Here is a 13,613-nt window from a genome sequence, read left to right on the forward strand (position 1 = left end):
ACAGTGTTATAAATGGAACATGAAGACCTGCAGAACAGTGTAAGGTAGAGCACTAGATAATGCTAACATACTCTACAAATGTTTAATAACTAGTATGTAAGAGGTTCTGGAAACAGGCATCTAAAAAGGTGTTTTCATTCTCCCAACCATGACAGCATGCCATACATACAAAATACTTCCGAAAAATGTTTTCAATGACACAGTAAGAAATTATTAAATGAAATAAAAAATAAGACCACTACCAAGTTTGACAAAATTTATTGTAATTTTAGTAAAGACATTCAGCTCAGTCGTCTCTCTCCTCACCTTGACCTCAGGTTAATGTCATTTGAGTCAAGTAAAGAATATGTAGGAGAGATGTTATTTCAACAAACAGTAAAATGGACAAATGAACAGTTTGCCTACATAAAAGTTAAATTTATGTATCTTGATATACTTAAACCATGTAAGAACTAACAGTGCTATGTACATTTCCGTTGTTTTACTTGGGGCTTATTAAGTAAACTTAAATACAGTGAACAAAGTGTTATGAATATTCGCAGGCTGCTTTTTGGAAGTTATTACATTAAAAATACCTAGTGAACAACTATCACCAATGAAACCCACTGAAGCTGCCTCCAAATTCAACATTGTAATTGTCAAGGAAACCTCATCATTTATTTTGTTTGTGACTGTTAAAGATGCATTAACTGTCACATTAAAAAAGCCCATATACAATAAAAAATACAAACCAAACACCAGCAATACACAAATCTAAGAGTATGTGAGAGACTTCATAATGAAAATGTGTTTGAAGAAGCATTTTCTGTCCTATTTCAGTCATTAAAATGTGCTTTTGAAATCACTGGCCAAAATGTATATACTTAAAGTTAAGTCATGGAGTTGTACAAATAAATCTTGTGAGTTCAATTCAAATTGGAGCTAATGAGTTAGTAACTTAAATGCTTCAAAAGTCACAGAAAGTGCATTGCCTTATCTGTCTTCATACAATTGTTATATCTTTTTCCCCCTTTTTTGGTATTTAAACCTTTTAAAAATAAAAACCAGTCAAATACTTAAAGCAGTATGTACATTTATATTTTTGGTGGGATTTTTTACTTTAAAAGAAACAGCTTCCTTATGATTTGCCTCAAGTTCTGGTGGAAATGCTTATAAGGAACTAGAATAAAAACCAAGAGAAGCACATTCAAAATACTGATTTACTTTGGTAGCAAATAGTGTTCATTGAAGACTCCTGAATGGAGATAATTTCCATTAAAGTGAAGTGGGCTATTTTTAATAATACTTCACATAAGAATTTTTGACAAAAAAAGTTTTTTAAAGAGCAAAGCGTCTATACTCACTGATAGCGATGCAATACTAGTATATGGCAACCCAAAACAAAATGAACTGCCTATAGGAAAAGGTTTATTTTAATTTTATCTAAATTTACTTTCAGTCAATAGTCCAGGAACATTGTCTTCTCAATCCAATACCCCCTCTCTACAAGGCTGCTCCTGGTAGCCAGACAGTTCAGGTAATGAGGGAGTGGACACAGGAGAGTAACTGCTCACAGTTTTAAGTAGACAGTGACTTTTGGCTTCCCTCTTAATGTGCTAATAGTTGTGTCTAAAAAAATATGCAATTCTTAGAAAGGTACCACTTCTGATTTCTTTATTATCTGTAACCTTTGGAAACTAATCACATGAAACTACAAAATTAGCAAATGTCTTGAAATCTGTATATAAAACATAAATTACCTCTAATTTCAAACTCTCATTTATTAGTGTACCACTCAATCTTAAAAAAAAAAAAAGATAAAGAAAAAGAAGAAAAAGGAAAAGAAAAAACGGCTCCAAAGCTAGTCTTACACCATTCTTTACAAAAGGAGACTGTTCCTTCTAACTGCACCCACCCACACCCGAATCGCAAAACACTTCATTTAATTGTCTTGGTCATGTACATTTCCAAGATGAGATTTTATATTTCGCTCCCATAGCTTCTGATTATCGGAAAAGCCATGCTTTCCTTTATTAAAGGAGTTTGGTCCAGCTGATGTTGGTGTGTCCCTGTGTAAAAGAAATGCAATTTATTCAAATTGTTGTTTTGGTCTGTTTTAAACTTATTAATATATTTGCTTAGCATTCATTATAAATACAGATCATCAGGAGCCCCTATAGCAATTTTTACAATGTCTTTTCTATACAGGGTTAAGACTTCACATTCAATATGTCTGCAGTTGAGGACGGGAGTGGAAAGGGGAGCCTAGAGTCTTGCAATGTCGTGACTTTTGAAGACAGTGTCTGTTAGTGCAGACTATCCTGGAATTCAGAGAGCCACTTGCCTCTGCCTTCTGAGTGTGAGGATTAAAGGCATGGACCTCTCTAGGCCCACCCTGATGTATTTTTCCTTTTGTAGAAAGTCTAGGGACTACTGTAAGAGCTCTACCACTGAGCGGCATTCCACAACCAAATGTGTAATTTTCAATACACATTTAAGGTAATATATATACAGTTAACAGTAGACACCACTGCAGCTCTAGTACTGCTGCCTGAGAGCTAGAGGTATAAACTCAGTTGTAGAGTAGTTATCCAGATTACCAGATCCTGGGTTCAATTCCCAGCACTGCAGCAAACAAACAAAGCAATCTGTAGCAAAATGAGTGACCTAAAACCCACAAATAAGGTTAAAAAATTAATTCGGTGGCTTATCACCAACATTTACAAAAATGGAACAAAAATCCAAAGATGTGAAACATAGAAAGAAATGTGCAGTGTCATGTTTTATGTGAAGTCCAGTTTCCGTTTTTAAACTGAACCATGTGTAAGCTGGGTGTGGTCGTGCACACCTTTAATCCCAGCACTCTGGAGGCAGAGGCAGGTGGATCTCTGAGTTCAAGTCCAACCTGGTCTATATACAGAGCTAAAAATAAGTATAACAATAAAAAACTGTGTATTTCACTTGGACCTGGTAACAGTATGAGATGTATTTCTTACTTTCTAGTAAATACGACAACTGGCAGCTAGTCGGACTGCTCCTATTTGCATCATACACTTTAAAGCTCATGGATAGATTTAAATTCTCTGTAGGATCAGATGGGCATACTACGGATTCATGTAAAATGTGTGCAACTTATTCTTCCCTTGTCTTCCTTAGGGTTCTGTAGTAACTATGGTTACCTTCCAATATTCTTCATCCTCATCTTTGCTTCTGGAGGCATTTCTTCTGGCTCACTCTGCAGAACAAGTAAATTGAGATGAATAAAAATTACTAATTCACTTGGTCTAAAAAAATCATTAAGTTCCAGACCACTAGGGGCCTGTCTCAAAACAAGCAAATGAACATGGAGACTAATTAAGAGCTCTAGCCCTCCCAGTGTGTGTGCCACTATGTCTAAGCCTTCTCACTTTTACTTACTTTTTATTTTATTCTTTGTTATGGCTCAAAAGTACTTCAGTGAAGGAGGATGAAGAGAACGCTCAAAGGTTAAGAACACGTTCTGGTCTTCCAGAGGACCTGAATTCTGTTCTAGCTTCCAAAAGCTGTAACTGTGGCTGCAGAGAACCTGCTGCCGCATTCCTTTCATGGCACCTACCCTGCCCTCATACACACACTTTAAATATTTCTTAAAGCTTTTTTTCACGAAAACAAATTCGGGGAAGGATAAAGAGAAAGGTAACTCAAAGCAAGGATGTAGATTATCTGTACAGTCAGAACACAATACAAAAGGTTCCTCGAAAACCTCCAACTAGAACCAAGTTAAAATAACAAGTATGTCAAAGAGACACATGAACTTCACGTTTTCTGGTACACTTTTCACTTTGGCAAAGGCATGGAACCTGCCTAAATGTTTATGAGTAAATGCTTCAAGCAAATATCAAAATATATATTCACAACAGAAAAATTTTAAATCCACTCTTTTGGGGGGGTATACTTAGGTACTCTTCTCCAGTTGCACAAATAAATAAATCCACATTGCAAAGGCACACAGAAGAAGCAGCATATAAAAGAGAGCCATACTGTTAAGACATTACACACAAAGTACGGCTGCATTACAAGCACCAACAGCTTCCTATGTGTATACTTTCCCTACTTCCCAGGGTGTCTTTTCCTTCTGGTCTTGTACATATCCAAATGTTTCATTGGCTGAGTATGAGTATGGTAGAGCGAGTTCAGAAGCTTGCCTCAAAGACAAAGCAGTCAAGAGCAGTGCCCCATTCCTTTAATTCCAGCTTGTCTACTAGGTACAGGGCTCTAATCAGGTTTGACCCTCCACATCACATAAGATGTGTATGGTGTGTATGGGTATGGTAGTACATTTCTGTAATCCCAAGACATGAGAGGTGGAGGCAAGAGGAGCTGAAATTCAAAGTCATCCTCAGCTATATATCAAGTTCCAGGTCAGTCAGTCTGAGATATAGTGACCACGCCTTTCACAAAGGAAAAAGACCCTGGAAATTTCCACTAAAATCTGTGAGTATAGCAGGATTAAGGAGCACGAGAGAACTGGGACAGACAGAATAACAGATGGACACCTCAAGCTCACTCTGGAACACACTCATTAAGAGGAAGTTGTAGCAGAATCACCTGCACTGTATTTCCTGCTACAGATATACCATGCAGCACGACATAGCCGCTCTCTGTAACTTCTGAGCACAAGTGACATCACCAAAGGCAGCAATACCGAGGTCAGGCATGAGAAGGCTGCAGAGAGCTCAGTGGGGAAAGTGTCTGCTACCAAGCCAGACAGCCTATTCAATCCTCAGGACTCACACAGTCAAAGAACTAACCCAGCAAGTGGTTTTTGGACCTCTACACATTTGAATGGCCATGTTCCTAGTGTGCATTATAAGCATCTGACTTGATTAAGTTTCTTGCCTAAAAATTAGCAATACTTATAATACATTTAAACCAACAAACAGACCCATCAAATTTTTAGTTTTGGGTATGTACCTCAGTGATAGAACAGTTGCCTGGCATGCACAAGGTATTAAGCTCAGTACAAAGGGAGAAAAAAAAAATGAAATATCAAATTTTCTTAGAAAATTTTACTAATTCTATTATAATACAGAAATTTGAGTAATACTGTTTTACTGTTAACAATTTAAATACCATTAGTACAAATTCCAATTTTTCATTACTATCCTTTCCTCTATAAAAAAAAGTTTATTATTTTTAATTAAGAGTATATGTGTATTGTATGGGTATGTGCATGTGTGTGCAGCTGCCTGTGCAAGCCAAAGGAGCTGAATCCCCTGGAACTGGAGTTACAGGTGTTAGTGAGCCTGCTCTCAGGAACTGAACTCTGGTCCTCTGAAAGAACAGAGAATGTTCCTTACTACCAAGCCCCCATTATCTTCTATTTTTTAAAAAAATATTTATTTATTTACTTATTATGTATACAATATTCTGCCTGTGTGTATACCTGCAGGCCAGAGAGGGCACCAGACCTCATTACGGATGGTTGTGAGCCACCATGTGGTTGCTGGGATTCGAACTCAGGACCTTTGGAAGAGCAGGCAATGCTCTTAACCGCTGAGCCATCTCTCCAGCATCCCCCCATTATCTTCTTAAAGGAACTAGTTAAAGGAAAAATAAGGGCCAGCAGGGTGGCTCAGTAGGTAAAGAAGCTTTCCATGCAAGTCTGACAATCCTGCGACATTCCCTGGATCCTACGACAAAAGGAAAGAAGTGTCTCCTGACTCCCACATGCATGACATGACACACATGCCTTTCATGGCACATCTCTCACACACCTTTAGAAATAAAGTAAACTAAACAGGTATTAACTTACATCTTCATCTTCATTGAAAGCTGCTGCTACTGAAAGGGTTTTTGGAGCAAGAGTTGGAACTGTTTCCTTAGGCTTCTGAAGAAGAAACATTTAACAGAATTATCACAAATAAAATTTATATAGGTTTATTTAATCAAAAACAATTGTTCTTAGAAGACTCAAATTTTTCATAAGCTTTCACAGTAAGAAACTCAGTATATTTTGGGCAAAACTATCATATCTTTGAAAACAAGGGTTACCAGCAGGTAAGTTTTACTTTATTAATTCCATGTATCCAACAGTTAGGATTTATAATTTAGTATTAGTTAAGCTAAGGGACGCACACAGAAGAAATGACTAGTAATGCTGTCTGGCCCACAGTAACCTTAATATGACTACACAGCTCCTTCAGAATCAAGGAGCATCACACTGAGTTTTTCTACCAGTTACGTTCTACCTTTAGCCTCTCAGATGCTAAGCATATACTCTACAGTACAGCTACAGCACAATACAATTTACTACTTTTAATATACCATGTTAAAAAATTTAATTCCTAAAGTTCAATATTTTCAGAGATTCTATTCAACTAAAAAAATCCTAAATGATTACTTTAAAAATCATGCATTCATTAGAATATGCCTTTTTCTTCAACTGCTTTGAGATAGAATTCATGGGCCTTCCCTAAAGTGTTCATTACTTTTTGACCACTTACATGTAAGTTCAGAGTCAGTTAAACTCTTATTTAACTATATATACACCCATACTAAGAAGAGCAGACTGATGTAACAAATCATTAAGGGCTATTAAATAGCAGACATAAAACAACTCACACTTGATCCAAGTTTGATGGAGATGGCTGATGCTTTCTTTGTCGTCTGACTGCCTATGGCAAATCCAAACTTGGAGATCTTTGTAGGCTTTGTTGGGAGGTCTGCAGCTTCTTCATCAGCCGATCGCTTTTCAGCGCTGCGACTGGAACTTTCCCCTCCATTACTGGAAGAAACAGTCTTAGTTTTCACAGGTTTTTCTGCTTCTTCTTCAGGTCCTGGTGAAGTCGAAACAACTTACCAAGATGAGCTATTTTTACTGAGCAGATTGATGGGAGCAGCAACCTCAAAAAGCATCTTTACAAGGAAGATACCTCTGCAGTTGTCACCTACTGACCCAACAGTCTCTTCCACTGTTTGTTAGAGTATATAGCAGGAACTGAGATTGTGTGGCAGTACAAGAGGCTCCCATGAATTAACTAGCATAAAATACAGAGCAATTTAAAATTATAAACACAGAGTTCACAAAAAGTAAACACCCTTCAGCTAAACATTATCCTATTAGTTGTACATTAATCTTGGTTCCATTTGTGGAATTTTGATGTTCAGAAATTACAATCAACAAATTCTTTTATTCAAACTAACTTGTAAATATTCAATCATGTGGCAAGATAAAACATCTGGCAAATAAATAATATTTTTAGTAATGCAGAACTAATTACACAAAACACCTAATCATGAACATGACCACTGTTAACGTAAACTACACTGTGAATTCAGTCTACAGCTTTTTTCCTCCTTTACCACACTGAACACAGGGCTTTGCATATACAAGGCATGCACTCTACACTGAGCTACATCCCCAGTTAGTTAGGTTCTTAAGTGATGTGTTACTCAAGATACACCTTACATAACCTATGGAGTTGAAAAAGAACTTCACAGTCATCTTGAGAGTTCACCCTACTCCAAAAGCTGGGCTAGCACCTGTGTTAAGCTAAGGGCTATTCCAAGTCAGACTTTGGCTTTTATAAGTCAATATACACTTATATTTCCTCATGAATGAAATAGCTAATCTTAATTTCAAGAGAGTACACATATATATGTAGATGTAGGAAGCAAGATGTATTTCAATAATTTTGCTTGTATGTGTATTAAGTCAATTATATAAGACTATTTAAGAACACATTGGAAAGACATAAAAGACTGGCCATCTTTTTCTCTCCAGTTCTACCCTGCAGGATATACTCTGTGACAATAAGTCAAACTTACTTGTAGCAAAACAGAAGACACTCTTAAGTGACTATCTTGGCAAGTTCAATAAGAAAAAGGGGAAAAGCTAGAATGGGAGTTAGGAGTAGTGGTGTAAACACAGTAACTGACAAGTAAAAAATATAGTTTTCTCATTTCCAGACATGGTCCCACTATGCTGTCCAAGTCCAGGCATTCCTGTCTGTAACTTGCACAACTCCTGCTTCATCTCTAGGGCAGTTGGGATCATGGGCTTTTATGGTGAATGACTACATATTAATACTGTGAATATTTTTAATAGTGTAAATTTTAATGAACAAATAAACAATCATTTTTAAATAAGAAAAGCACTTACATATTTGTAAGTCATAATTATATACATTGCTAGATTTTAAATATTTTTTTTCAAGACTGGGTTTCTCTGTAGCTTTGAAGCATAAAAAAATATTTTAATGAAGACTTCTGTCTCCTTTATAGCAGATAAAAAGTATAGGTTAATGTCAATCAAATCATACACAATAATATAATTTTTCTTTTCCACTGAATAGATGAGATGGGGGTTGGGCTTTAGGGAACATAGATACTTTGCTTTAGAAGAAAAAAATACCTAGTAAGAAAATGTAATTCCAAAGGTACCATTCATGAGTCATGTGCATACTGGTAGCTTCCTTACCTGGGGGGGGAAGGACCCAAGTCCTTCAAGAGTTGTGTTTAACACAGGAAATGTGTACATCATTGAAGCAGCTCTTGGTATAACCCTCAATAACTTAAAATGGCTATGATTATGTATTAAGTTGCTAGTCTCTAAATTTCTACTTAAGCTAAACTGTGTAACATTAACCAAAAACAGTCTTAAGGAAAACAGAGAGCTCTTTCAACGTAGACTGAAGTGAAAGAAAGTTCAAACAGCCTCTTTAGTAGAGACATACTAACTTTAATTATGGGAACATATTATTTACTGGAGTAGAACGCAGCAGTAAAGTTCATCCTTAGCATAAATGAGGCCTTGGGTTCATTCTCCAGCATCAATAACATATAATAACAAGAATAAATGAATAGGAAAAGTACTTGTATTCCCAACACTGTGGGCTGTTCAACAAAAGAAATGTTCCAAGTATGGACAAAGTTTCCCCAAAATGCTGAATACTTGCCGCAAACTTATCAATTCATTTGTATCTATGGGTTTAGCTATGATTCCTCTGCATAATTCACTATGTCTGAGGTTAATGATCTATATGACATGAGAAAAATTAAGCAGAAAAGGGCTTTTATTTTAAGTGACCAACAAAGACCAAAATTTTTTGATACTGACTAGCAAAGTAATCTACACAACCCCCTATACACCATTTACATTAAAAGAGTTCTCTAAGTGAAAAGTCACCTAAGATACCTACGCGATAGTTTTCCTTTAAACTACCTTTAATAACAGTGGAGGTGAGCTAAAGTAACTAAGAACTAAATTATTCATTAGCCATTTTACTAGTGGTTTTTTTTTTAAATGAGGAAGAGACCTGACAAAGTGGTCATGGGCCTGTAATTTCAGTACAAGAAGGGAGAGCTAAATGAGCTAAATGAGATCCTATCTCAAACAAACAAAGGGGGGTGGGGGGGACGACGAGGGGCTTTGGCTCAACTAACAGCACTCTACATATGTTTAAAGAAGCAAATTTTGAGTCCAAAATAACATTACATTTATCTTCTTAGTCATTTTTATTGCCGTAACAATTAACAAAGCTGGTAGACCCTATGATTCGCCTTTATGCTCTGAATCTATATATTCTCGCATTTAAGTCTTTTAGGGTTAAGGCCGAAGGGAGCTAGAATAGTGAAACATTAAAACATTCTAAACAAGACATTATGATCTGCTCGCACGTGTTACTTATTGGTACGACAAAAGGGCGTAGGGGCAGAGACTACTTTTTCTTTATGCACACGATCAAAAATTACGGGGTAAGAGGAACGAGAGCATAGCTATAATCGGAGTTCATTTTCGTGACAAATTACAGGAAGATCACACCTGGCTACTACGCCAACTAAACATCCGGCACAGTCTCCGCTGATAGCCCACGACAGATAACTATAAAGAAAGTGAATCAAACCCTAATTTCAAGCTTTTGCAGCTTGAACCAGATTCCTTTCCCCCTGCATCCTCGACTTATCCCACTGCAGGGTTTATAAATACTCTATTTGAAAATACAGCAAAGAGTGCCTGGGGTCTTTCACCTCGTCAGTGAAAAGGGAGCACCAAACGTAATTAACTACGTGTAACCGAGAGGCCGGCTCCCAGGCACAGCCGGTTCGGGGCCAGTGGCCGCGGAGGCGGCTCGGCGCTCGCGTGGGGGCCTGAGTGCGCAGCGGGCCCTGAGTTCTCTGTTGTTTGGCTCCCACCCCGAACTCAGTCACCCACCTCCCTTCTCAGGGCCGGGAGGTAACTGGCGGCCTCTCCTCTGAGGAGGCTACGTGGGCCTGGATCCCCGCGGGCCACACCGGGCGTGCCCAGCCCCTAACCCGGCCGAGCGCCGCCTCGCCCGCGCTTGAGATGCCCTAAGCACCCCCGCTCCCCGGGAAGCCCAAAGAAAGGCCGGAGTAGCCCCCGCAGCCCGCGACGCTGGGGTTGTGTTCACCTCCGGCGGCTCCGGCTCGCTGCGGCTTCTCTGGCTTCTCCTCTCCCGCCTTCCCGTCCGCCATCTTCCCCGCCGCGGCCTCCCCCTGCAGCCTGGGCAAGGACGTCACGGCCCCGCCCAGCAACCATAAAGCTTCAGGCGGGCCAGCGAGACCGCAGCCTAGAGCGACCGACCGGGGCGGATGTAACGTCATTGGCTTGCAGCGGGCTCCGGAGGGCTGGGCTGTCTGATGGCGGGGTTGCCTGACGTTGGAACCCTTGGTGGAATTCTAGGTTTTTGCTTGCTCAAGGGTGGTTCCTTTTAGTTATTGGATTATCTATGGGCTAGGGCTGTATGTACCTTTACGGAGAGATTTCAGCAGTTTCCGAACACCGTCTAGTGTTAACACCCTTCATACACTACCGTTTAATCTCCTGGACAGTTCAATGTGACATCATCCTTTTAATTTGTGTACTGATTTCGGAAAGCAATTTATGGAAAATCACGTAATAATGCCTTACGGAAACTGTTGTGGAAGTTTTCCCTCGGTATTTGCACTCGTGAAAAGTTCAGTGTATAGTTGTATCAAGCAAGCAAACATTGTTGGTGGTTAAGGGCGCTTGCTGCTTTTCCAGAAGACTACGAATTCCCAGTACCATGTTGGGTGGTTCACAACTGCTTGTCACTCTAGCTCCTGGGAATCCAACAACCTCCTGAACTCTGCGAGTACCCACATGCACTTGCATATACTCACACACACATAAGTAAAAATACACTTTAAAAAACGATACATATAGTGATATTTTATTTGTTTAAATAAATAAAGCTTGCAACCGGGCAGTGGTGGCGCAGACCTTTAATCCCAGCACTTGAGAGGGAGAGGCAGGCGTATCTCAGTGAATTTGAGGCTAGCCTGGTCTACAAAGTGAGTTCCAGGACAGCCAGGACTGTTACACAGAGAAACCCTGTCTGGAAAAACCAAAAAATAAACAAATAAAGCTTGCCTGAAGATCAGAGGGTAAAACTAAGCCATAAAGACTAGGCAGCGGTGTCACTTTAATCGCAGGATTTGGGAGACAGAGGCGGATGATTCTCTGTGAATTCAAGACTACTCTGGGCTACACAAAATCAGTGCAGAAACAGATCCAGGTGGTGGTGGCGGCTCACACCTTTAATCTCAGTACTAGGGAGTCACAGGTCTTTAATCCCAGCACTAGAGGGGGATATAAACCGAGAGGAATGAGGCTCAGGGCTCAGTCTGCAGTTGTTCAGCCTTGGAAGAGTTAAGGCTTCTCTAGTGACTTGGATGTTGTTTTTCTGATCTTCAGCTTGAACCCCAATAATCTGTCTCTGGGTTTTTATTATTCGTGCTACAGATACACTTTTAAAGGCAGGAACTGACCTCTCTAGGGAAAAAGGAAATTTGGTCTACTGTGGTCTGAGGATCTCGGCCTTGTATCTACTCTAGTCCCTTTTCTAACTAGGTGTGCTTTGTTGGTTTTTTTGTTTTGTTTTGTTTTTGTTTTTTGTTTTTTTTTAAAGACAGGGTTTCTCTGTGTAGCTTTGGTTCCCATCCTGGAACTATCTCTTGTAAACCAGGCTGGTTTCAAACTCACAGAGACCTGCCTGCCTCTGCCTCCTGTGCCACCACCGCCGGGCACAGCCCCAATGTTCAGACTTGGCTTGATCTACATTTACTTCTTGATATTTTTTTCAAGATATTTTCTTTAGTTCAATAGCTGTCTATTGGTTAAATCATCCTATTATTTCAAGGTTAAAGTATCCTGTGAGAATTTAAAAGTAAATCTAGTACCCGATTCTTGTCTCTTAACGTGTACAGACACAAACAATAGAACAAGAAACATCTAGTAGTTTCCCCTGCCCCTTTGCTAGCTCTAGTATTTGCCTTTTCCTAACAAGAACCACGGCAAAGCCACTTCTCTACCATGAAGATTCTTGTTAAGTCCTAGAAACCTTTAGTAGATTCATTTAGTGTTGAATGACTTACACGCATTAAGTATGCCTACAGTCTCACCTGTTTTGTCTTGTCCCCGGAGTTACTGGTGGTTGTAAACCATCTAATGTGGTGCTGGGAGCTGAAATCAAGTTCTCTGCAAGAGCGGGCCCTCTGAGCCACCTCCCAATCCAGATAATTTTTTCCCCAAAGAAGTTGGTTTTATCTCCACACTTGGATAACCAAGATTGTGTTAAGTAACATGCCCAGCATCATATACAGGCTTTAGTTTCATAACTACTACTTCAAATTTAGAAAGGTTTAATCTATTTTCTCATCAGAGAACAGTTTCTGACATGGATAAATATGTATAATGGAGCCAGGCATGATGGTGCATCCCTGTAATTGCATCATTTGGCAGGTGGAAGCTGAGAATCAGGAGTTGAAGATCAGTCTCAGCACACTGTTTGAGGCTGGCACAGGCTACTTCAGATACCCCCCACCAAACACACACACACATACCCCAAACAAACAAAAAAACCCAAGCTAAAAAGTCTGATACTCAAAGAATCCATTAAAAATAAAAAAAGCTGGGACTGGAGAGATGGCTCAGAGGTTAAGAGCACTGGTTGCTCTTCCAGAGGTCCTGAGTTCAATTCTCAGGAACCACATGGTGGTTCACAGCCATCTGTAATGAGATCTGGTGCCCTTTTCTGGCCTGCAGACATACATGGAGGCAGAATGTTGTATACATAATAAATATTTTAAAAATAAAATAAAAAAGGCTATGTTATAGAGTATTAGTTACATTAGCTTATGCTATGGAATATTTGTTTAATGATGCAAAGATGTGCTGCATTCTTTTATGTTGCATTTGTTTAACTCTGTGAAGCTGTGTTACTTTGTTTAGAACACCTGATTCGCTTAATAAAGAGATGAACGACCAAGAGCTAAGCAGGAGAAAGGATAGGCAGGACTGGCAGGCAGAGAGTATAAATAGGAGGAGAAATCTGGAAGATCTAAAAGCAAGAGGAGGAGGACTCCAGAGACCAGTACCCAACTACACACCAAGCCATGGAGTAATAAGAAAGGTTTATAGATAAAGATAAAAGCCCAGAGGCAAAAGGTAGATGGGATAATTTGGGAAGAGCTGCCTAGAAAGAAGTCAAGTTCCCGGACATTAGTAAGAAAAAAATAAGACTCCGTGTGATTTATTTGCACATTGGGTGATGCGCTCCCCACACACGAAGAACAAAAGAAAAAAGAAAAAAGAAAACCAACTACAAAGC

At 39.2% G+C, this 13,613-nt stretch overlaps 1 protein-coding gene across 5 annotated transcripts; it reads right to left on the reverse strand.

The window, feature by feature from the left end:
• Positions 1 to 242: 242 nt before the first annotated feature.
• On the reverse strand, positions 243 to 10,529 carry Pcnp (PEST proteolytic signal containing nuclear protein). Of its 5 annotated transcripts, XM_048454277.3 has the most exons (6): positions 10,392 to 10,482; positions 6,821 to 6,998; positions 6,583 to 6,745; positions 5,774 to 5,848; positions 3,159 to 3,214; positions 243 to 2,048 (listed from the first exon to the last, which is right to left on the reverse strand). In XM_048454277.3, exons 2-6 carry the CDS (start codon positions 6,874 to 6,876, stop codon positions 1,922 to 1,924), a joined length of 477 nt encoding a protein of 158 aa, XP_048310234.1. In that variant the 5' UTR covers positions 6,877 to 6,998; positions 10,392 to 10,482; the 3' UTR covers positions 243 to 1,921. The 5 variants fall into 5 exon arrangements, with proteins under 5 accessions (XP_048310234.1, XP_048310231.2, XP_048310230.2 ...); XM_048454274.3 differs by lacking the exon at positions 6,821 to 6,998 and having other exon boundaries at positions 5,774 to 5,845; positions 10,392 to 10,529; XM_048454273.3 differs by lacking the exon at positions 6,821 to 6,998 and having other exon boundaries at positions 10,392 to 10,529.
• Positions 10,530 to 13,613: the final 3,084 nt, after the last annotated feature.

The sequence above is a fragment of the Myodes glareolus genome, chromosome 2, assembly GCF_982192425.1.
Source record: "Myodes glareolus chromosome 2, mMyoGla1.1, whole genome shotgun sequence".
Classification (NCBI taxonomy): domain Eukaryota; kingdom Metazoa; phylum Chordata; class Mammalia; order Rodentia; family Cricetidae; genus Myodes; species Myodes glareolus.

What these genes read in the sequence shown, in the direction of transcription:
- Pcnp (XM_048454273.3), bottom strand. Translation starts at nt 10,519, where the DNA reads ATGGTTGCTGGGCGGGGCCGTGACGTCCTTGCCCAGGCTGCAGGGGGA. An exon ending in GCGAGCCGGAGCCGCCGGAG is followed by an intron (nt 6,746 to 10,391) that starts GTGAACACAACC and finishes TGTTTCTTCCAG; the next exon opens with TAATGGAGGGGAAAGTTCCA. An exon ending in CTTTCAATGAAGATGAAGAT is followed by an intron (nt 3,215 to 5,773) that starts GTAAGTTAATAC and finishes CTTGTTCTGCAG; the next exon opens with AGTGAGCCAGAAGAAATGCC.